At 42.8% G+C, this 15,700-nt stretch overlaps 1 protein-coding gene across 1 annotated transcript; it reads left to right on the forward strand.

Moving 5' to 3' along the window:
* Nucleotides 1–1,500: 1,500 nt before the first annotated feature.
* LOC137255459 (tubulin alpha-4A chain-like) lies at nucleotides 1,501–15,700 on the forward strand. Its single transcript, XM_067792896.1, has 3 exons — nucleotides 1,501–1,566; nucleotides 12,952–13,174; nucleotides 14,194–15,700. The coding sequence occupies exons 1-3, from the start codon at nucleotides 1,501–1,503 to the stop codon at nucleotides 15,288–15,290; spliced, it is 1,386 nt and encodes a 461-aa protein (XP_067648997.1). The 3' UTR covers nucleotides 15,291–15,700.

Below are 15,700 nucleotides of genomic sequence, written 5' to 3' on the forward strand. Positions count from 1 at the left end.
ACTGTTTGAAGCCTGTTGAAACCTTATTTCTGTTCTTGGTCATAACTGTTTCAGGTTAGTAGGCACTCAGTGTAAGTAAAGAGACGTTATTGTTCGTAACACACTCCTGTATGGAGTCTAACAAACCCAAGGTTTCTAAATGGCATCGTGTAATCATAGCTTTCGAGAGTGGGAGCTGTGCCAATTTACACCTATCAGAGGGGTACACAAGGTACGCAGTCTAGACTACCAGTTGTCCGTCTTTCATTTTTGTGGAAGTCGCGGTGGCTGAGCGGGCTAGGCGGCTGACTTTGTGTGCTGGGAATTAGGTGCCTGACTGTGAGGGTGCGGGTTCGAACCCCGGATGGGACTCAACCAAGAAAGTACTAGAATTTGTACTTTACTAAGAAAGTGAAATCCCAACTATGACAAATGTTGCAAACCCAAGGTAACCTGTCAGGTAACTTTTCAGCGACCTATGACCATCCAATCAAACGGGAGACTGCCGAACAGATTTAACCAGTCAGACAGCAGCTATTGTTTAGGATTTGACGGGACGCACAAAATTCCCCAACCATGGACACTGATTCCTCAACAAACGAAAATCCTGATAACACTTGCAGAATATATGCTTAAGGCTTTCTGATGGCATGGCTATGTCAGTGTTTCCGCAAGCTGACATCCTCGAATATTGACAAGAACGGTGTTTTCAGCGACTGTTTCCTCTCTATTGTTAAAACGTACTCGATGTGCATCACTCGAAAGCGATCGTACATAAAAGATCATTCGGAATCGTTCGGGTACAAACCTTTTCCGAGTAAAAGTTCAAATGGTACGAGGGGATATCAATAAGTTTTGAGCCTTGAGCAGGTGTCACAGCCTATGGTACGACATTGAACCTTGGGGTGTGTAGCTGATGTGATATATAAGTTTTGGTATCCTACTCTCAGAAGTTATTGAACAGCTCGCATAGACAGAAAGAGACCCCCTCACGGCAGTGAAAATGAATAAAATTGAGTATGGAGCAGTAATTAAGTTTTTAGTTCTTGAAGGAAACTCGGCGAAGAACACTGAAGAAAGGCTTTCAGCAGTTTATGGAAAGTCGTCCCCTTCATCTGCTACCACCAAACGATGGGTCAGTGAATTTAAGCATGGTAGAGAGAGTCTTGAAGTTGACCCCCGTCCAGGTTGCCCAACAACAAGCACTAGTCAGGAAAACATTGACAGAGTGCATAGACTTGTGCTGGAAAATCGTCGAATCACACTCCGCGACTTAGAGGAGACCACAGGCATTTCACACGGATCCATCGAGACAATTCTTAATGAAATCTCGTCATGTCTAAGGTGTGCGCAAGATGGGTGCCAAGAATGCTTACAGATGAAGTGTAGCAAACAAGGGTCACCATAAGCAACTCCATGCTAACCAGATACATCAAGAATCCAGAAGATTTTCACTTTAGGCTAGTAACCTGTGATGAAACCTGGATCCACCACTATGATCCTGAGAGCAAACACGAATCCATGGAATGGAAACATGTCACTTCTTCCAGGACCAAAAAGGCCAAAGCCTCCAGATCAGTGCAGAGGGTAATGGCGACAGTCTTCTGGGATAGCAAAGGCGTCATCCACATAGATTACTTAGCGAAAGGAAGAACAATGAATGGGGAATATTACGCTAACTTGTTGAGGCAAGTTCGACAGTCAATCAAGGAGAAGCGCTGGGGCAAGATCAGACGTGGTATTCTTCTACATCAAGACAATGCTCCAGTACACACCTCCCCGTACTCTCCAGACCTGGCACCAAGTGATTACCATCTGTTCCCAAATCCCAAGAAACACTTGCGTGGTCGTAGATTTCAGGATGATAATGAGCTTATTGCTGCTACTGAGGCTTGGTTTGAGGACCAAAATGGCGCCTTCTACAGAGATGGCAGAAAAGATGGAACAAGTGTCTTGACTCACAAGGGGACTAGGTTGAAAATTAAATGTGGTTCATACCAATATTTTGTGTTTTTCTATGCAAGGCTCAAAACTTATTGACATCCCCTCGTATGTGCGAATGTTCACTTTTGCGATTTAGAAAACTGTTACCTGACTAGTTTACCTGACGCGACCTCATACTGTTGGATTTGATAGACTCAGTAGAGATGTGTAATGAATAATACTGAGACTAAGTCTACTTAGACTGGTAGGCTTTATTCCTGTACTTGTGACTTTCACTAGATTGGTAGAAAGGAGGGCTGTAACCAGCCATCAAACTATCCTTGGATTGCAGTTGTTAAATCTCCCATAACAAGTAATCGATGGTAGAAATGAAAAAAAAACTTCCAGCGTAAGTGACTATCAACTATCAAGTGCGCAGTTCAAAATACAAGAAGCACCAGATTTGTTCACTTTGGTTTAAGATTATCCGCCACCGTTACCTGTTAGACTTCATCATGCTGGTTTCAAGTTTCTCACCAGTTCTTAAAAGAGACCGAAACTACTGTTTTTATTTCATATAAACTGAACATTCATTTGGGAAATGACTTCAAATGAGACAATCCAGTGAGAAAAAAAGTGTTACAATGATACTGCAACATATGGTCGCACAACCACCATCCCAAATGTACGTTGCAATAGACTGTCACTATCCCAATAGTACGTTCTAATAGACTGTCACTAACCCAAAAGTACGTTGCAATAGACCGTCACTATCCCAATAGTACTTTCCAATAGACTGTCACCATCCCAATGGTACGTTGCAACAGACTGTCACCATCCCAATAGTACTTTCCAATAGACTGTCACCATCCCAATAGTACGTTGCAACAGACTATCACCATCCCAATAGACTGTCACCATCCCAATAGTACTTTGCAATACATTGTTACCATCCCAATGGTACGTTGGAATAGACTGTCACCATCCCAAATGCACGTTGCAATAGATTGTCACCATTCCAATGGTATGTTGCAATAGACTGTCACCATCCCAATAGTACGTTGCAATAGACTGTCACTATCCAAGTAGTGCGTTGCAGTATACTGTCACCATCCCAATAGTACGTTGCAGTAGACTGTCACCATCCCAATAGTACGTTGCAGTAGACTGTCACCATCCCAGTAGTACGCTGCAGTAGACTGTCACGATCCCAATAGTATGTTGCAATAGACTACCCCAGTAGTATGTTGTGATAGACTGTCACTATGACAATAGTTGTTTCACACTCAGCGGTCACCATAGCCCTGTAGTTGGGTAGTCTTGTGGTTACAGCGTTCGCTCGTCACGCTGAAGACCCGGGCTTGATTCCCCACATGGATACCATGTGTGAAGCAAATGTCTCGTGTCCCCCGTTTTGTGGCTGGAATATTGCTAAAGCGGCGTAAAATTATACTCACTCACTCATTAAACAATGTGCATATATCATGAAAATATTAAGCTAATATAAGTATATATCTCGTATTAAAGTGTGTTTGGACATTGTGAATTTCGCAGTTGCGTCTCATTTCATCATGTTAATACCTCAGTGTCTTAGGTGACGGAATTTGCAGGTAAGAATCGCTTCCCTTAGCCTCACCAGGAACATGTGATCGTGATTCGAATCCCAGTTTGCTGCTTTCGTTCTCTGGGTTCGGATCCACAAAGCGTTCCTAACGGTACGACTACGTCTTAGGTGACGGAATTTGCAGGTAAGAATCGCTTCCCTTAGCCTCACCAGGAACATGTGATCGTGATTCGAATCCCAGTTTGCTGCTTTCGTTCTCTGGGTTCGGATCCACAAAGCGTTCCTAACGGTACGACTTCCCTGTAACACAGGCTGACTGATGTCGGAACCCTACGAACGTTTTGTAGATCGGGACCCATGTTTGTTCCCTTGGGTTTCATGAAACTGGTAAATCTCAAACAACAGCATCATTTCGTGCTTCCCTCCCACTTTGGCCTCACCCACCGAGATATAAGTGAAATACGGGTCAAAACACCGTTAAACACTGGTGTTATCCACCCTTGTTAATTTGACACAGTGATACACGGGGAAAGCTGTTATCCAGAGAAATTCCCCAGGGACTGGATTTTCGAAGCTCCCTTAGCGTTAAGCCCTAAGTAACATACATTAACATTAATTTATGACTATCTTATGGCTAAGAGAGGTTCGAAAATGTAGACTCACACTGGTTGTTGCTTTTGTTGTTTTTCCCCAGCGAGTACCCGGATAATATCTCTGAATGTTTCACTGGGCTGCGATGTCTGCTGCGCCAACCGGTAGTACCAGCATCACATGTATATCCCAACATTGCTCTAATGATGCAAACGTTACTATTAAACTACGACTGTATTTTCACTGTGTACTACGTCTGAGAAACTAAAGTTTGTAGAATGCCAAAGACAACCTACTGGATCGTCTGTAATGGGCCGGAGCCCACACATGCGGAATAAACAAATTCAGTTGGCATTGATCACAGATGAAATCTGTTCTACTCAGTAGAATTATTATGATAGCTAATGAAACCGTTTTCATATATGTTAAAATATGTTAGTGATATTTATAACATCTAATATCTATACATTTAGAGATTGCCGTCGTGTATCATATTTCACACACACGCCCTGAGTACGACCTTGTTCATGTGCTCTGTCTCATCAAACGTCACGGTGAAGAAAAAGGGAGTGAATTGATTCTGTTGGACTCTACGACACATGCATAAAAAATGAGCGAGTGAGTTTAGTTTTAAGCCGCACTCAGCAATATTCCAGCTATATGGCGGTACGTCAATAATATAGTCTGGACCAGACAATCCAGTGATCAACAGCATAACCATCGAACTGCGCAATCGACAAATGTGTTACTGAAGGCCAGTATTCTAACCCGGACCTCGACGGGTCTATGGATGAAAACAAGAAATAAATATTAAAATTAAAACCGACTGAAGTTGGACGAATAATATCAGGCCATTACCCTGACCGAGGAATACATCCATCAATATACACATAAAGGAACGACATGTCGTTCATCTGCAGTCAAAGTAACCTGTTCCATGTCGTCTATTTTGACAGTCTGATATGCTAAAAAATGTATAAATCTTTATAACTAGTGTTGAACAGGGACGTATTTTTTCTTGACCGGCAACATCTATATTGCAATCGATAGGGCGTTTTGCTGTACCAGCTGTAACATATGGCCATTACCCAGAACGAGGAATGTACCTATAAATACCCACATAAAGGAAGGATATGCCATTCATCTGCAGCTGACAAAGAAACCTGTTCCATGTCGTGTTTTTTAACAATCTAATACGCACAAAATGTATAAAAGCGTCATAACTTGAGGTACCCAGGAACGTTTGGGATTTTTTTATTTTATTTTTTTTTTTCATTGCAATGAAGAAGTTGTCTTACCATAACAAAAAAATCGTTCCTGTTTATCACTCCAGATTCTGAATGCCACTCAAAGAAGCAATAACTACTGTGGTGATACTGATCATGTGACTGATTTATCATTTTTTTGTCTCCTTGGTCACCCAACTACATGTACTTACACGATTCTTTTGAAAGTAATTTAGTTAAACAACAACGAGCAGTCAACCGGTGTATTGGCGGTTAATCGTTTGAAGAAAGGGCGGTGTTCTGAGAAATACGTGAAGCATTTGCTGCATACTAAAGTTAAGACGGCAAATAAATTTTTAGATCTTTCTAGCAATTGCAAAGTGAAGATTTAGTTTAAGTTCAAATAAATCAAATGTGTGTTTTTAATATCATAGGTCAGCAAGTAATCCAGTGTTACATTACGTAATTAATATCGAGGTAAGAAACAGTACGGAGTTTGGTTGGACAGCAGCTGGTGATGAATTATCACGTAACACCTGTTACAGTACCACAGCTGAGTACCATCAACTTATCACTGAAAAACTCATATCCCAACAATGACTTCAGGTCATATCTCAACAATGACTACAGGTCATATCTCAACAATGACTTCAGGTCATATCTCAACAATGACTTCAGGTCATATCTCAACAATGACTTCAGGTCATATCTCAACAATGACTTCAGGTCATATCTAAACAGTGACTCGAGTGTCAAACCGTTGCTACAATTCTATCCAGAATAGACTACTGCAATAGCCTCTTGGTCAATGTTAACAAAGACCAGACAGAAAGACTTCGTGCCATTCAGAATTCTGCTGCAAGAATTATATTCTGATCTTCAAAGTTTGACCATACAACACCATTACTGAAACACCCCCATTGGCTCCCTGTAGCTCTTCGCACAGACTTCAAAATTCTTATGATTGCCGACAAGTGCTATTATGATCTGGCTCCATCTATCTGCAAGAACTGCTGTACACGTACTCTCCATCTAGATCACTTCCATCTCAGCCAAGCATCTTCCTAAGTATAAGACGGTCACCTTCGCCTACACTGCCACAACTTTACGGAATGAGTTGCATCGCTCAAAATGGTTGAAACCATGCCTTCCTTAAAAAATAATCTGAGGACTTATACCTCTTTCAATAGATATTTCTGTAACAAGCGCCTTGTCTGAGTAGCGCACAGAGCATACTGTCGTATGAGTAGATGCGCTATAGAAATGCACTCTCATAACATCCACGCATCAGAAATCCGAAAAGCTTACTTCAGTATGCTAAAGAGCAACGCAACTTTCGAAAAAATGAAATATCATAAATGTAAGCGTTCATATTTATGTCTTATAGTTTACAACTTGACCAAAAAAAAAACAAACAAAAAACAGAAATTCGTTTCTTCTTATGTTGAGAATACATGATTTACTACAATCAGACACAAACTACCGAGGATGTCTTTCTAGAAAACTACGCCATGTGATGCCCATGCACCTTTCTTTTTGTCCAATGGTTTAAGTTGAAATAATTCTGCCAAGGCAGACAGTTGGTCCGTCCCCGTGTCCGTCAGGGCCACGTGCGCAAGATCCGACCACCCAAAAGCTGGGCGATTGTTGGTGCGACACCTTAATCACCCTGGATCAGTGTCCCTTTGCATTAACGTGGCGCTGACCAAAACAAAGCCACTCGTCCTGTGTCAGACTGTTTCAAGCGACGTTAACGCCAGGGTTCGTTATTGTTGAAGTATATAATGTTCTTGGTATCTATTTTTCTCTTATCACGATATTTCGAGAACGATAACCCCCAAACGGATGTAGAGATTCGAGGGTGTCAGTTGTTGAAGACCCACACCACGATCATGCCGATAGGTTAACGCTCTGAATGTCACATAGATTCGTTATTGTTGAAGTATATATTGTTCTTGGTATCTATTTTTCTCTTATCTCGATAGGCGAGAACGAAACCCCCAAATGATGCAGATTTGAGGTTTTCATTTCATTTGTTGAAGACCCACACCACGACCATGCCGATAGGTTAACGCTCTGAATGTCATATAGATCATATTACTACAATATAATGCAATTACGGAATAAATATGCATGATTTTGGATGCAGTGACTTATATTGTGGTGATAAGCATACCTTTTAACATTCTACTTGTGAATGTTAATTTTCATTAATGTTTCATAATATCATATTACAAATATCATATATATTCCCATGATCACAACGGAATATATGATAGTTATGTTTCAGAAAGTATTCACGAATCTGTTTCTGTTCACATGTTTTATATATAGGTCAGACAACATTGATGATTATTGTTATGTGTCCGTAATGGTTTTGTTTGTTTGTTGTTTGTATATTGTTTAACACTGCATTCAGCAACATTCCAGCTTTACGGCTCTCCCTGAAGAGGGAGAAGAAATATGGACTCCTGCACCACCCAGGAAAATGTACAGAGATTTAGGTGCTGTTTGCAGGATCAGCTCCAGAGACAACAAAAATCGCGCGTTGAATTTGTTCGTGCAGCTGGCCATGTTGCAGAACAATTTTTGTAAACACAAAATGTATACTGAAGAGGTAGAAAAAATATTGACTCGTGATACTAAAGTTTCATTGAACTGTCAATTATACATCTTAATTCACTTACTATGTACAGTGTATATGGTACATCTATTTACCTATCTGCGTGTATATATAATTAACAATGTAATTAACTGAATAAATATTGTATGAACCCTGTACCGCTATAATTGTTTATAAGTGTTGGTGAAACATAAGTGTATGTTGATGAGTAGTCAAACTGGGAGTAGTCATAATGGGAAGATATTGGCGCAGTCTAAATGATGGAGGGGAAAGAGCTAGTAAAACCACTCGTCTGGAACAGGTTGTATATGGGAAGGATAGTCAAACTGGGAGTAGTCATAATGGGAATAAACCCAAACACTAGACTATTACATCGCTTACAAAAATACAGGTTATACATCTCACAGTCATGAAGGTGTCGGGCGTCCTCACATGACCTGTTACAAATACAGGCCAAGTCACGCACCCGAACCACCAGGGAAGGATGACAATATGTGGATGAACAACTTTTTCATTTCTGTGAGAGCGACGTTTCAGTGTAGGTTCTAACGCTGCTAACAAGAAAGTGATGAAGTGTTTATGCTGTTCATCACCTGCTTGATAACATTTCATCACTTGCTTGATAACAGTGTTAGAACCTACACCCAAACGTCGCTCTCACAGCAATAAAGAAGCTGTTCATCCATATATTGTCATCCTTCCTTACTACTCCAACTTCTAAACGTCTCTCAAAGAAGATTTGCAATTAGATGACTTGTAACGTACACTCATTCACCAACCATTAGGTTCAGTATAAGTCGGTTATACCAAGTGCTACTAATTAAAGCTACAGATATCAGCATCCACCGCCAGTCCCAGCCAGTCACAATCCAGGTCACATCGGGTCTGGTATATAAGTTACGAGATTCTTCAATCTGCATTCATAACATCTCACTGGCGCTCTTCACGTTAAGGTGAGACGGCGAGGACAGTCACACACGTGCATCCACAACATCGTCTGCATCAAAATGGTGAGTACAGCGTTCGCCCATTGATAACTTCCAGTTTCTGTGGAGGTGGATGAATATAAAACCACGGCGTAGGGCGTTAGCATCGTAGACTTAGGCCCAAACGACGTTGGGTACCTGAAGGGGAGGTAAGGTAGAGATAAGGTTCTCCAGTCACGCCGAAGTCTTGGGTTCGATTCCCCTCAAAGGTACAATGTGAAGCCCACCTTTCTATCGTCCCCCGCCGTGATATTGCTTCAATATTACCCAAACAGGTGTAAAACTAACTCACTCACTCACTCACTCTCCAACTTCGAGATAAACGTATTTATCCGAATATCGTTGGTTTATATCACCTACACAAAACATATCATAACTACCTACATCGCCTCATGACGATGAAGAGCTCCGATTACACGTTTCACTGTGTTTTACTTTTGACATTTAGCATGGTTGTATGTTCCGGAATTAGACTATTATTGAATTAGGTCATTATTCACTGCATATGTCATGTTTCAATAATTGCGAAGCAGTGGTTACTCTAGCTATAACGGCGTTCTATCGGAATGAACACGAACAACCATTCACTGTGCACTCGGAAAACTTTCATTAGAGTTTTTGGTAATGCGCGGCCTAGTATTTTTACGTCACTGGTTTGTCTCGAATTCACAAAAAGAGAGAAAATATTCATAGAATTCGCACTTAGGAAAATGTATGCCCCCAGTTCCAAATCCATGTCTCTCAGGATAATATCGAGTTGATGTGTCCCCAGTACCAAATGCTTGTCTCCCTCGGTTATAAGAGTTGATATTTCCTCAGTACCTAATGCTTGCCTACCCTGTTATTCGAGTTGATATGTCCTCAGTACCAAATGCTTGTCTCCCTCGGTTATAAGAGTTGATGTGTCCCCAGTACCAAATGCTTGTCTCTCCTGCTTATATTTATTAGAGTTGATATGTCCCCAGTACCAAATGTTTGTCTCCCCTGTTATTCGAGTTGATGTGTCCCCAGGACCAAATGCTCGTCTCCCCTGTTATTCGAGTTGATGTGTCCTCAGTACCAAATGCTTGTCTCTCCTGCTTATTAGAGTTGATGTGTCCCCAGTACCAAATGCTTGTCTCTCCTGCTTATATTTATTAGAGTTGATATGTCCCCAGTACCAAATGTTTGTCTCCCCTGTTATTCGAGTTGATGTGTCCCCAGGACCAAATGCTCGTCTCCCCTGTTATTCGAGTTGATGTGTCCTCAGTACCAAATGCTTGTCTCTCCTGCTTATTAGAGTTGATGTGTCCTCAGTACCAAATGCTTGTCTCCCCTGCTTATTAGAGTTGATATGTCCTCAGTACCAAATGCTTGTCTCCCTCGGTTATAAGAGTTGATGTTTCCTCAGTACCTAATGCTTGTTTCCCCTGTTATTCGAGCTGATGTGTCCCCAGGACCAAATGCTTGTCTCCCCTGTTATTCGAGTTGATGTCCTCAGTACCAAATGCTTGTCTCCCCTGTTATTCGAGTTGATGTGTCCTCAGTACCAAATGCTTGTCTCCCCTGTTATTCGAGTTGATGTCCTCAGTACCAAATGCTTGTCTCCCCTGTTATTCGAGTTGATGTGTCCTCAGTACCAAATGCTTGTCTCCCCTGTTATTCGAGTTGATTTGTCCTCAGTACCAAATGCTTGTCTCTCCTGCTTATATTTATTAGAGTTGATGTGTCCCCAGTACCAAATGTTTGTCTCCCCTGTTATTCGAGTTGATGTGTCCCCAGGACCAAATGCTCGTCTCCCCTGTTATTCGAGTTGATGTGTCCTCAGTACCAAATGCTTGTCTCTCCTGCTTATTAGAGTTGATGTGTCCCCAGTACCAAATGCTTGTCTCTCCTGCTTATATTTATTAGAGTTGATGTGTCCCCAGTACCAAATGTTTGTCTCCCCTGTTATTCGAGTTGATGTGTCCCCAGGACCAAATGCTCGTCTCCCCTGTTATTCGAGTTGATGTGTCCTCAGTACCAAATGCTTGTCTCTCCTGCTTATTAGAGTTGATGTGTCCTCAGTACCAAATGCTTGTCTCCCTCGGTTATAAGAGTTGATGTTTCCTCAGTACCTAATGCTTGTCTCCCCTGTTATTCGAGTTGATGTGTCCCCAGTACCAAATGCTTGTCTCTCCTGCTTATATTTATTAGAGTTGATATGTCCCCAGGACCAAATGTTTGTCTCCCCTGTTATTCGAGTTGATGTGTCCCCAGTACCAAATGCTTGTCTCTCCTGCTTATTAGAGTTGATGTGTCCTCAGTACCAAATGCTTGTCTCCCTCGGTTATAAGAGTTGATGTGTCCTCAGTACCTAATGCTTGTCTCCCCTGTTATTAGAGTTGATGTGTCCTCAGTGCCAAATGCTTGTCTCTCCTGCTTATTAGAGTTGATATGTCCCCAGTACCAAATGCTTGTCTCCCCTGTTATTCGAGTTGATGTGTCCTCAGTACCAAATGCTTGTCTCTCCTGCTTATATTTATTAGAGTTGATATGTCCCCAGTACCAAATGTTTGTCTCCCCTGTTATTCGAGTTGATGTGTCCCCAGGACCAAATGCTCGTCTCCCCTGTTATTCGAGTTGTTGTGTCCTCAGTACCAAATGCTTGTCTCTCCTGCTTATTAGAGTTGATGTGTCCCCAGTACCAAATGCTTGTCTCTCCTGCTTATATTTATTAGAGTTGATATGTCCCCAGTACCAAATGTTTGTCTCCCCTGTTATTCGAGTTGATGTGTCCCCAGGACCAAATGCTCGTCTCCCCTGTTATTCGAGTTGATGTGTCCTCAGTACCAAATGCTTGTCTCTCCTGCTTATTAGAGTTGATGTGTCCTCAGTACCAAATGCTTGTCTCTCCTGCTTATTAGAGTTGATGTGTCCTCAGTACCAAATGCTTGTCTCCCTCGGTTATAAGAGTTGATGTTTCCTCAGTACCTAATGCTTGTTTCCCCTGTTATTCGAGTTGATGTGTCCCCAGGACCAAATGCTTGTCTCCCCTGTTATTCGAGTTGATGTCCTCAGTACCAAATGCTTGTCTCCCCTGTTATTCGAGTTGATGTGTCCTCAGTACCAAATGCTTGTCTCCCCTGTTATTCGAGTTGATGTCCTCAGTACCAAATGCTTGTCTCCCCTGTTATTCGAGTTGATGTGTCCTCAGTACCAAATGCTTGTCTCCCCTGTTATTCGAGTTGATGTCCTCAGTACCAAATGCTTGTTTCCCCTGTTATTAGAGTTGATGTGTCCTCAGTACCAAATGTTTGTCTCCCCTGTTATTCGAGTTGGTATGTCCTCAGTACCTAATGCTTGTCTCCCCTGTTATTCGAGTTGATGTCCTCAGTACCAAATGCTTGTCTCCCCTGTTATTCGAGTTGATGTGTCCTCAGTACCAAATGCTTGTCTCCCCTGTTATTCGAGTTGATGTCCTCAGTACCAAATGCTTGTTTCCCCTGTTATTCGAGTTGATGTGTCCTCAGTACCAAATGCTTGCTTCCCCTGTTATTCGAGTTGATGTCCTCAGTACCAAATGCTTGCCTCCCCTGTTATTCGAGTTGATTTGTCCTCAGTACCAAATGCTTGTCTCCCCTGTTATTCGAGTTGATGTGTCCTCAGTACCAAATGCTTGTCTCCCCTGTTATTCGAGTTGATGTCCTCAGTACCAAATGCTTGTTTCCCCTGTTATTCGAGTTGATGTGTCCTCAGTACCAAATGCTTGCTTCCCCTGTTATTCGAGTTGATGTCCTCAGTACCAAATGCTTGCCTCCCCTGTTATTCGAGTTGATTTGTCCTCAGTACCTAATGCTTGTTTCCCCTGTTATTAGAGCTGATGTGTCCCCAGTAACGAATGCTTACCCACCATGTTCTTTTATATTTGCTATGTCTCCCACCCCCACCCACCCCAACCCCCCTTTACGCCTATACATGTAGATTTAAAGTGCATATTCTTCGCAGATACACGGGTTGTCTTGACCTTTTGTTATCATGTTCAGTTGTTTGCTTGGTGACTGCAAATGTGTTCTACAAATTCAACCATTGCGTTTTCAGCGAGAGATAGTCAGCATACATATCGGCCAGGCTGGTGTCCAGATAGGCAATGCATGCTGGGAGTTGTACTGTCTGGAGCATGGCATCCAGCTTGATGGTCAGAGGTCCTCGGGCCCCAGCGTCGTCGGGGGAGGGGATGACTCCTTCCACACCTTCTTCAGCGAGACGGTGTCGGGGAAACATGTGCCGAGGGCAGTGTTTGTCGACGCTGACAGTCCTGTTAGTGAGTGGCAGGAAACCAAATTTGAAACATTGTAACACCTTTCAGAGCACTTCAAGTCTCGTGAGTGTGTGTAGAACAAATATGCATCTCGTGGGGTTGGTCGACAAGCGTGTAACTATGAAAACTGACATGCCGCAATTATACTGGAGTTATCACCCATGTTATTGCAACCTCCTGACCACAATACAAAAAATAAATAAAAGAATAAATAAATGTTTAAGACAAAATAAATCACAATGTATATGTATTCCGTCAAAAGCAATAATTCTTTGAAAGAATTAACTCTCGGGTCTTAAAGTCGTGACTTTCAGCGAATACCATTTCATAGGTGGTACTGCTTCTGTCTGTTAAATCATATTCAGGGTAACGAATTTAGGGTATAATGTCCCTTAGTTAGAAGAGCAACTGTCTATTGCAAGAAGTGTTTTTCAAAGAAAGACAGATATAGAGCTGTGTGGGGTTTAGTATTTTTAAGTAAGTTTCAGTATACAATTGCAGTGGTTTTGTAATATTTGTTTTGTTTGTTGTTAAACGCTGCACTGAGTTATATCCCAGCTATAAGGTGGCAACCTGTAAATATTCGAATCTGGTCAAGACAATCCAGTGGTCAACATCTACGTCTAGTCTGACCACCCGATTCCGTTTGTCTCCTCTTGCAACAAGCATGGGTTGATGAGTGAGTGAGTGGGTGAGTTTAGTTTTTCGCCACACTCCAGTATATACTCCAGCTATATGGCGGCGGTCTAAGTCTGGTCCAGACAATCCAGTGATCAACAACATAAGCATCGATCTGCGTAATTGGGAACCCATGACATGTGGCAACCAAGTCAGGGAGTCGGACCACCCGATTCCGTTAGACGCCTCTTACGACAAGCATAGTCACCTTTTGTGGCAAGCATGGGTTGCTGAAGGCCTATTCTAACCCGGGACCTTCACGGGTCTTTGCGTCTTTAGCATTTCTATATATAAAACAACACGATCTCGGTGCACTTGTGAAAAGTAACGATTATATATTACAGATGCTATTAGGAACGGACCCTGCCGGCAACTGTTCGACGACCAACTCCTCGTATCCGGTAGAGAAAGCTCAGTCGTATTCAGCACGGGCCGTAAAACAATATGCACTGACCTTCCCGAAGATTCTCTTGAGGGGATCAAGAAAGTGACTGACCAGTGTAGCAGCCTCCAAGGTTTCCTGGTATTTCATGGCGTCGGTGGCGGCACAGGCTCCGGCTTTACGTCCCTCTTGATGGAGCACCTGTCTGATATCTACGGCGACAAAATGAAGCTGGCATTCTCCGTCTACCCAACACCTCAGCTGTCTGACGAAATTATTGCTCCCTACAACGCCACGTTGTCCACCCGCTCCCTCCTCCAATATTCCGACGCCGCCTTTGTAATCGACAACGAGGCTGTATACAACATGAGCTGTAACCTTATCCGTGGACGTCCCACATTCGCCAACCTGAACAACGTGATTGCACAGATAATCAGCTCCGTCACTCTCCCGCTCCGATCCCAAGGAACCCTGAACGTGGATCTAAAAGAGATTCAAACCAACCTTGTTCCCCATCCACGAATCAAGTTCCCTGTTGCCAGTTATGCACCTATCATTAAAAGAGGCGGTGTTGAAGCGCCCTCTGTTTCCGACATGACAAACGCCTGTTTTAACCCCAACAACCAGATGGTTAGATGTGATCCAAACCGCGCCACCTTCATGGCCTGCTGTCTCCAATATCGAGGAAACATCGACTCCAAAGACGTAAACAACGCTATACAGTCTCTCAATGCCAAAGGGACAGCCAGATTCTCTAACTGGTGCCCTAGAAACTTCAAAGTCGGAATCAATGCGCAGGCGCCATCCGCTTCCGTCGGAAGTGACCTTGCCGAGGTAAAGAGAGAAGTTTGCATGCTCAGCAACAACACCGGTATTGCTGAGGTATGGGCTCGTCTCAGCCGCAAGTTTGACTTGATGTATGCCAAGCGGGCTTACCTCCATCACTTCGAACGTGATGGGATGGACCGGAAGTGGTTTGACGAGGCTCGTGAAGACTTGGCCTCCCTTGAGGAAGATTACAAGAAAATTGACGCAGGTTCATTTGACCCTACGTCATAAACTAAGGCGCAGGCAAGTTTCAATAACGTCATGAGTGAGTGAGTGAGTGAGTGAGTTTAGTTTTAAATAATCGAGTCTGGACCAGACAATCCAGTGGCCAACAACATGAGCATCAATCTGCAATTGGGAACCGATGACATGCGTCAACCAAGCCAGCGAGCCTGACCACCCGATCCCGTTAGTCACCTCTTACGACAAGCACAGTCGCCTTTTATGGCAAGCATGGGTTGCTGAAGGCCTGTTCTACCCCGGAATCTTCACGGGTCCAAAAATAACGTCATGAAAGTAGAACGGGGGCGTGTAACAGAACAGCGACGGAACTATATCAACCACCCAACAAAGACATTCTTGAAATATATTGTGAAATGAGTTTTGCCTGCAGTCTTGTTTCTGTGTTTTTTAAACGAATG

This window comes from Haliotis asinina, chromosome 11, assembly GCF_037392515.1.
Source record: "Haliotis asinina isolate JCU_RB_2024 chromosome 11, JCU_Hal_asi_v2, whole genome shotgun sequence".
NCBI classification, from domain to species: domain Eukaryota; kingdom Metazoa; phylum Mollusca; class Gastropoda; order Lepetellida; family Haliotidae; genus Haliotis; species Haliotis asinina.

Coding starts and splice junctions, on each gene's coding strand:
- LOC137255459 (XM_067792896.1), top strand. CDS start 1,501: ATGGAATGGAAACATGTCACTTCTTCCAGGACCAAAAAGGCCAAAGCC. Junction 1,567..12,951: donor CCTCCAGATCAGTGCAGAGG/GTAATGGCGACA, acceptor TTGCGTTTTCAG/CGAGAGATAGTCAGCATACA. Junction 13,175..14,193: donor CGACGCTGACAGTCCTGTTA/GTGAGTGGCAGG, acceptor TATATATTACAG/ATGCTATTAGGAACGGACCC.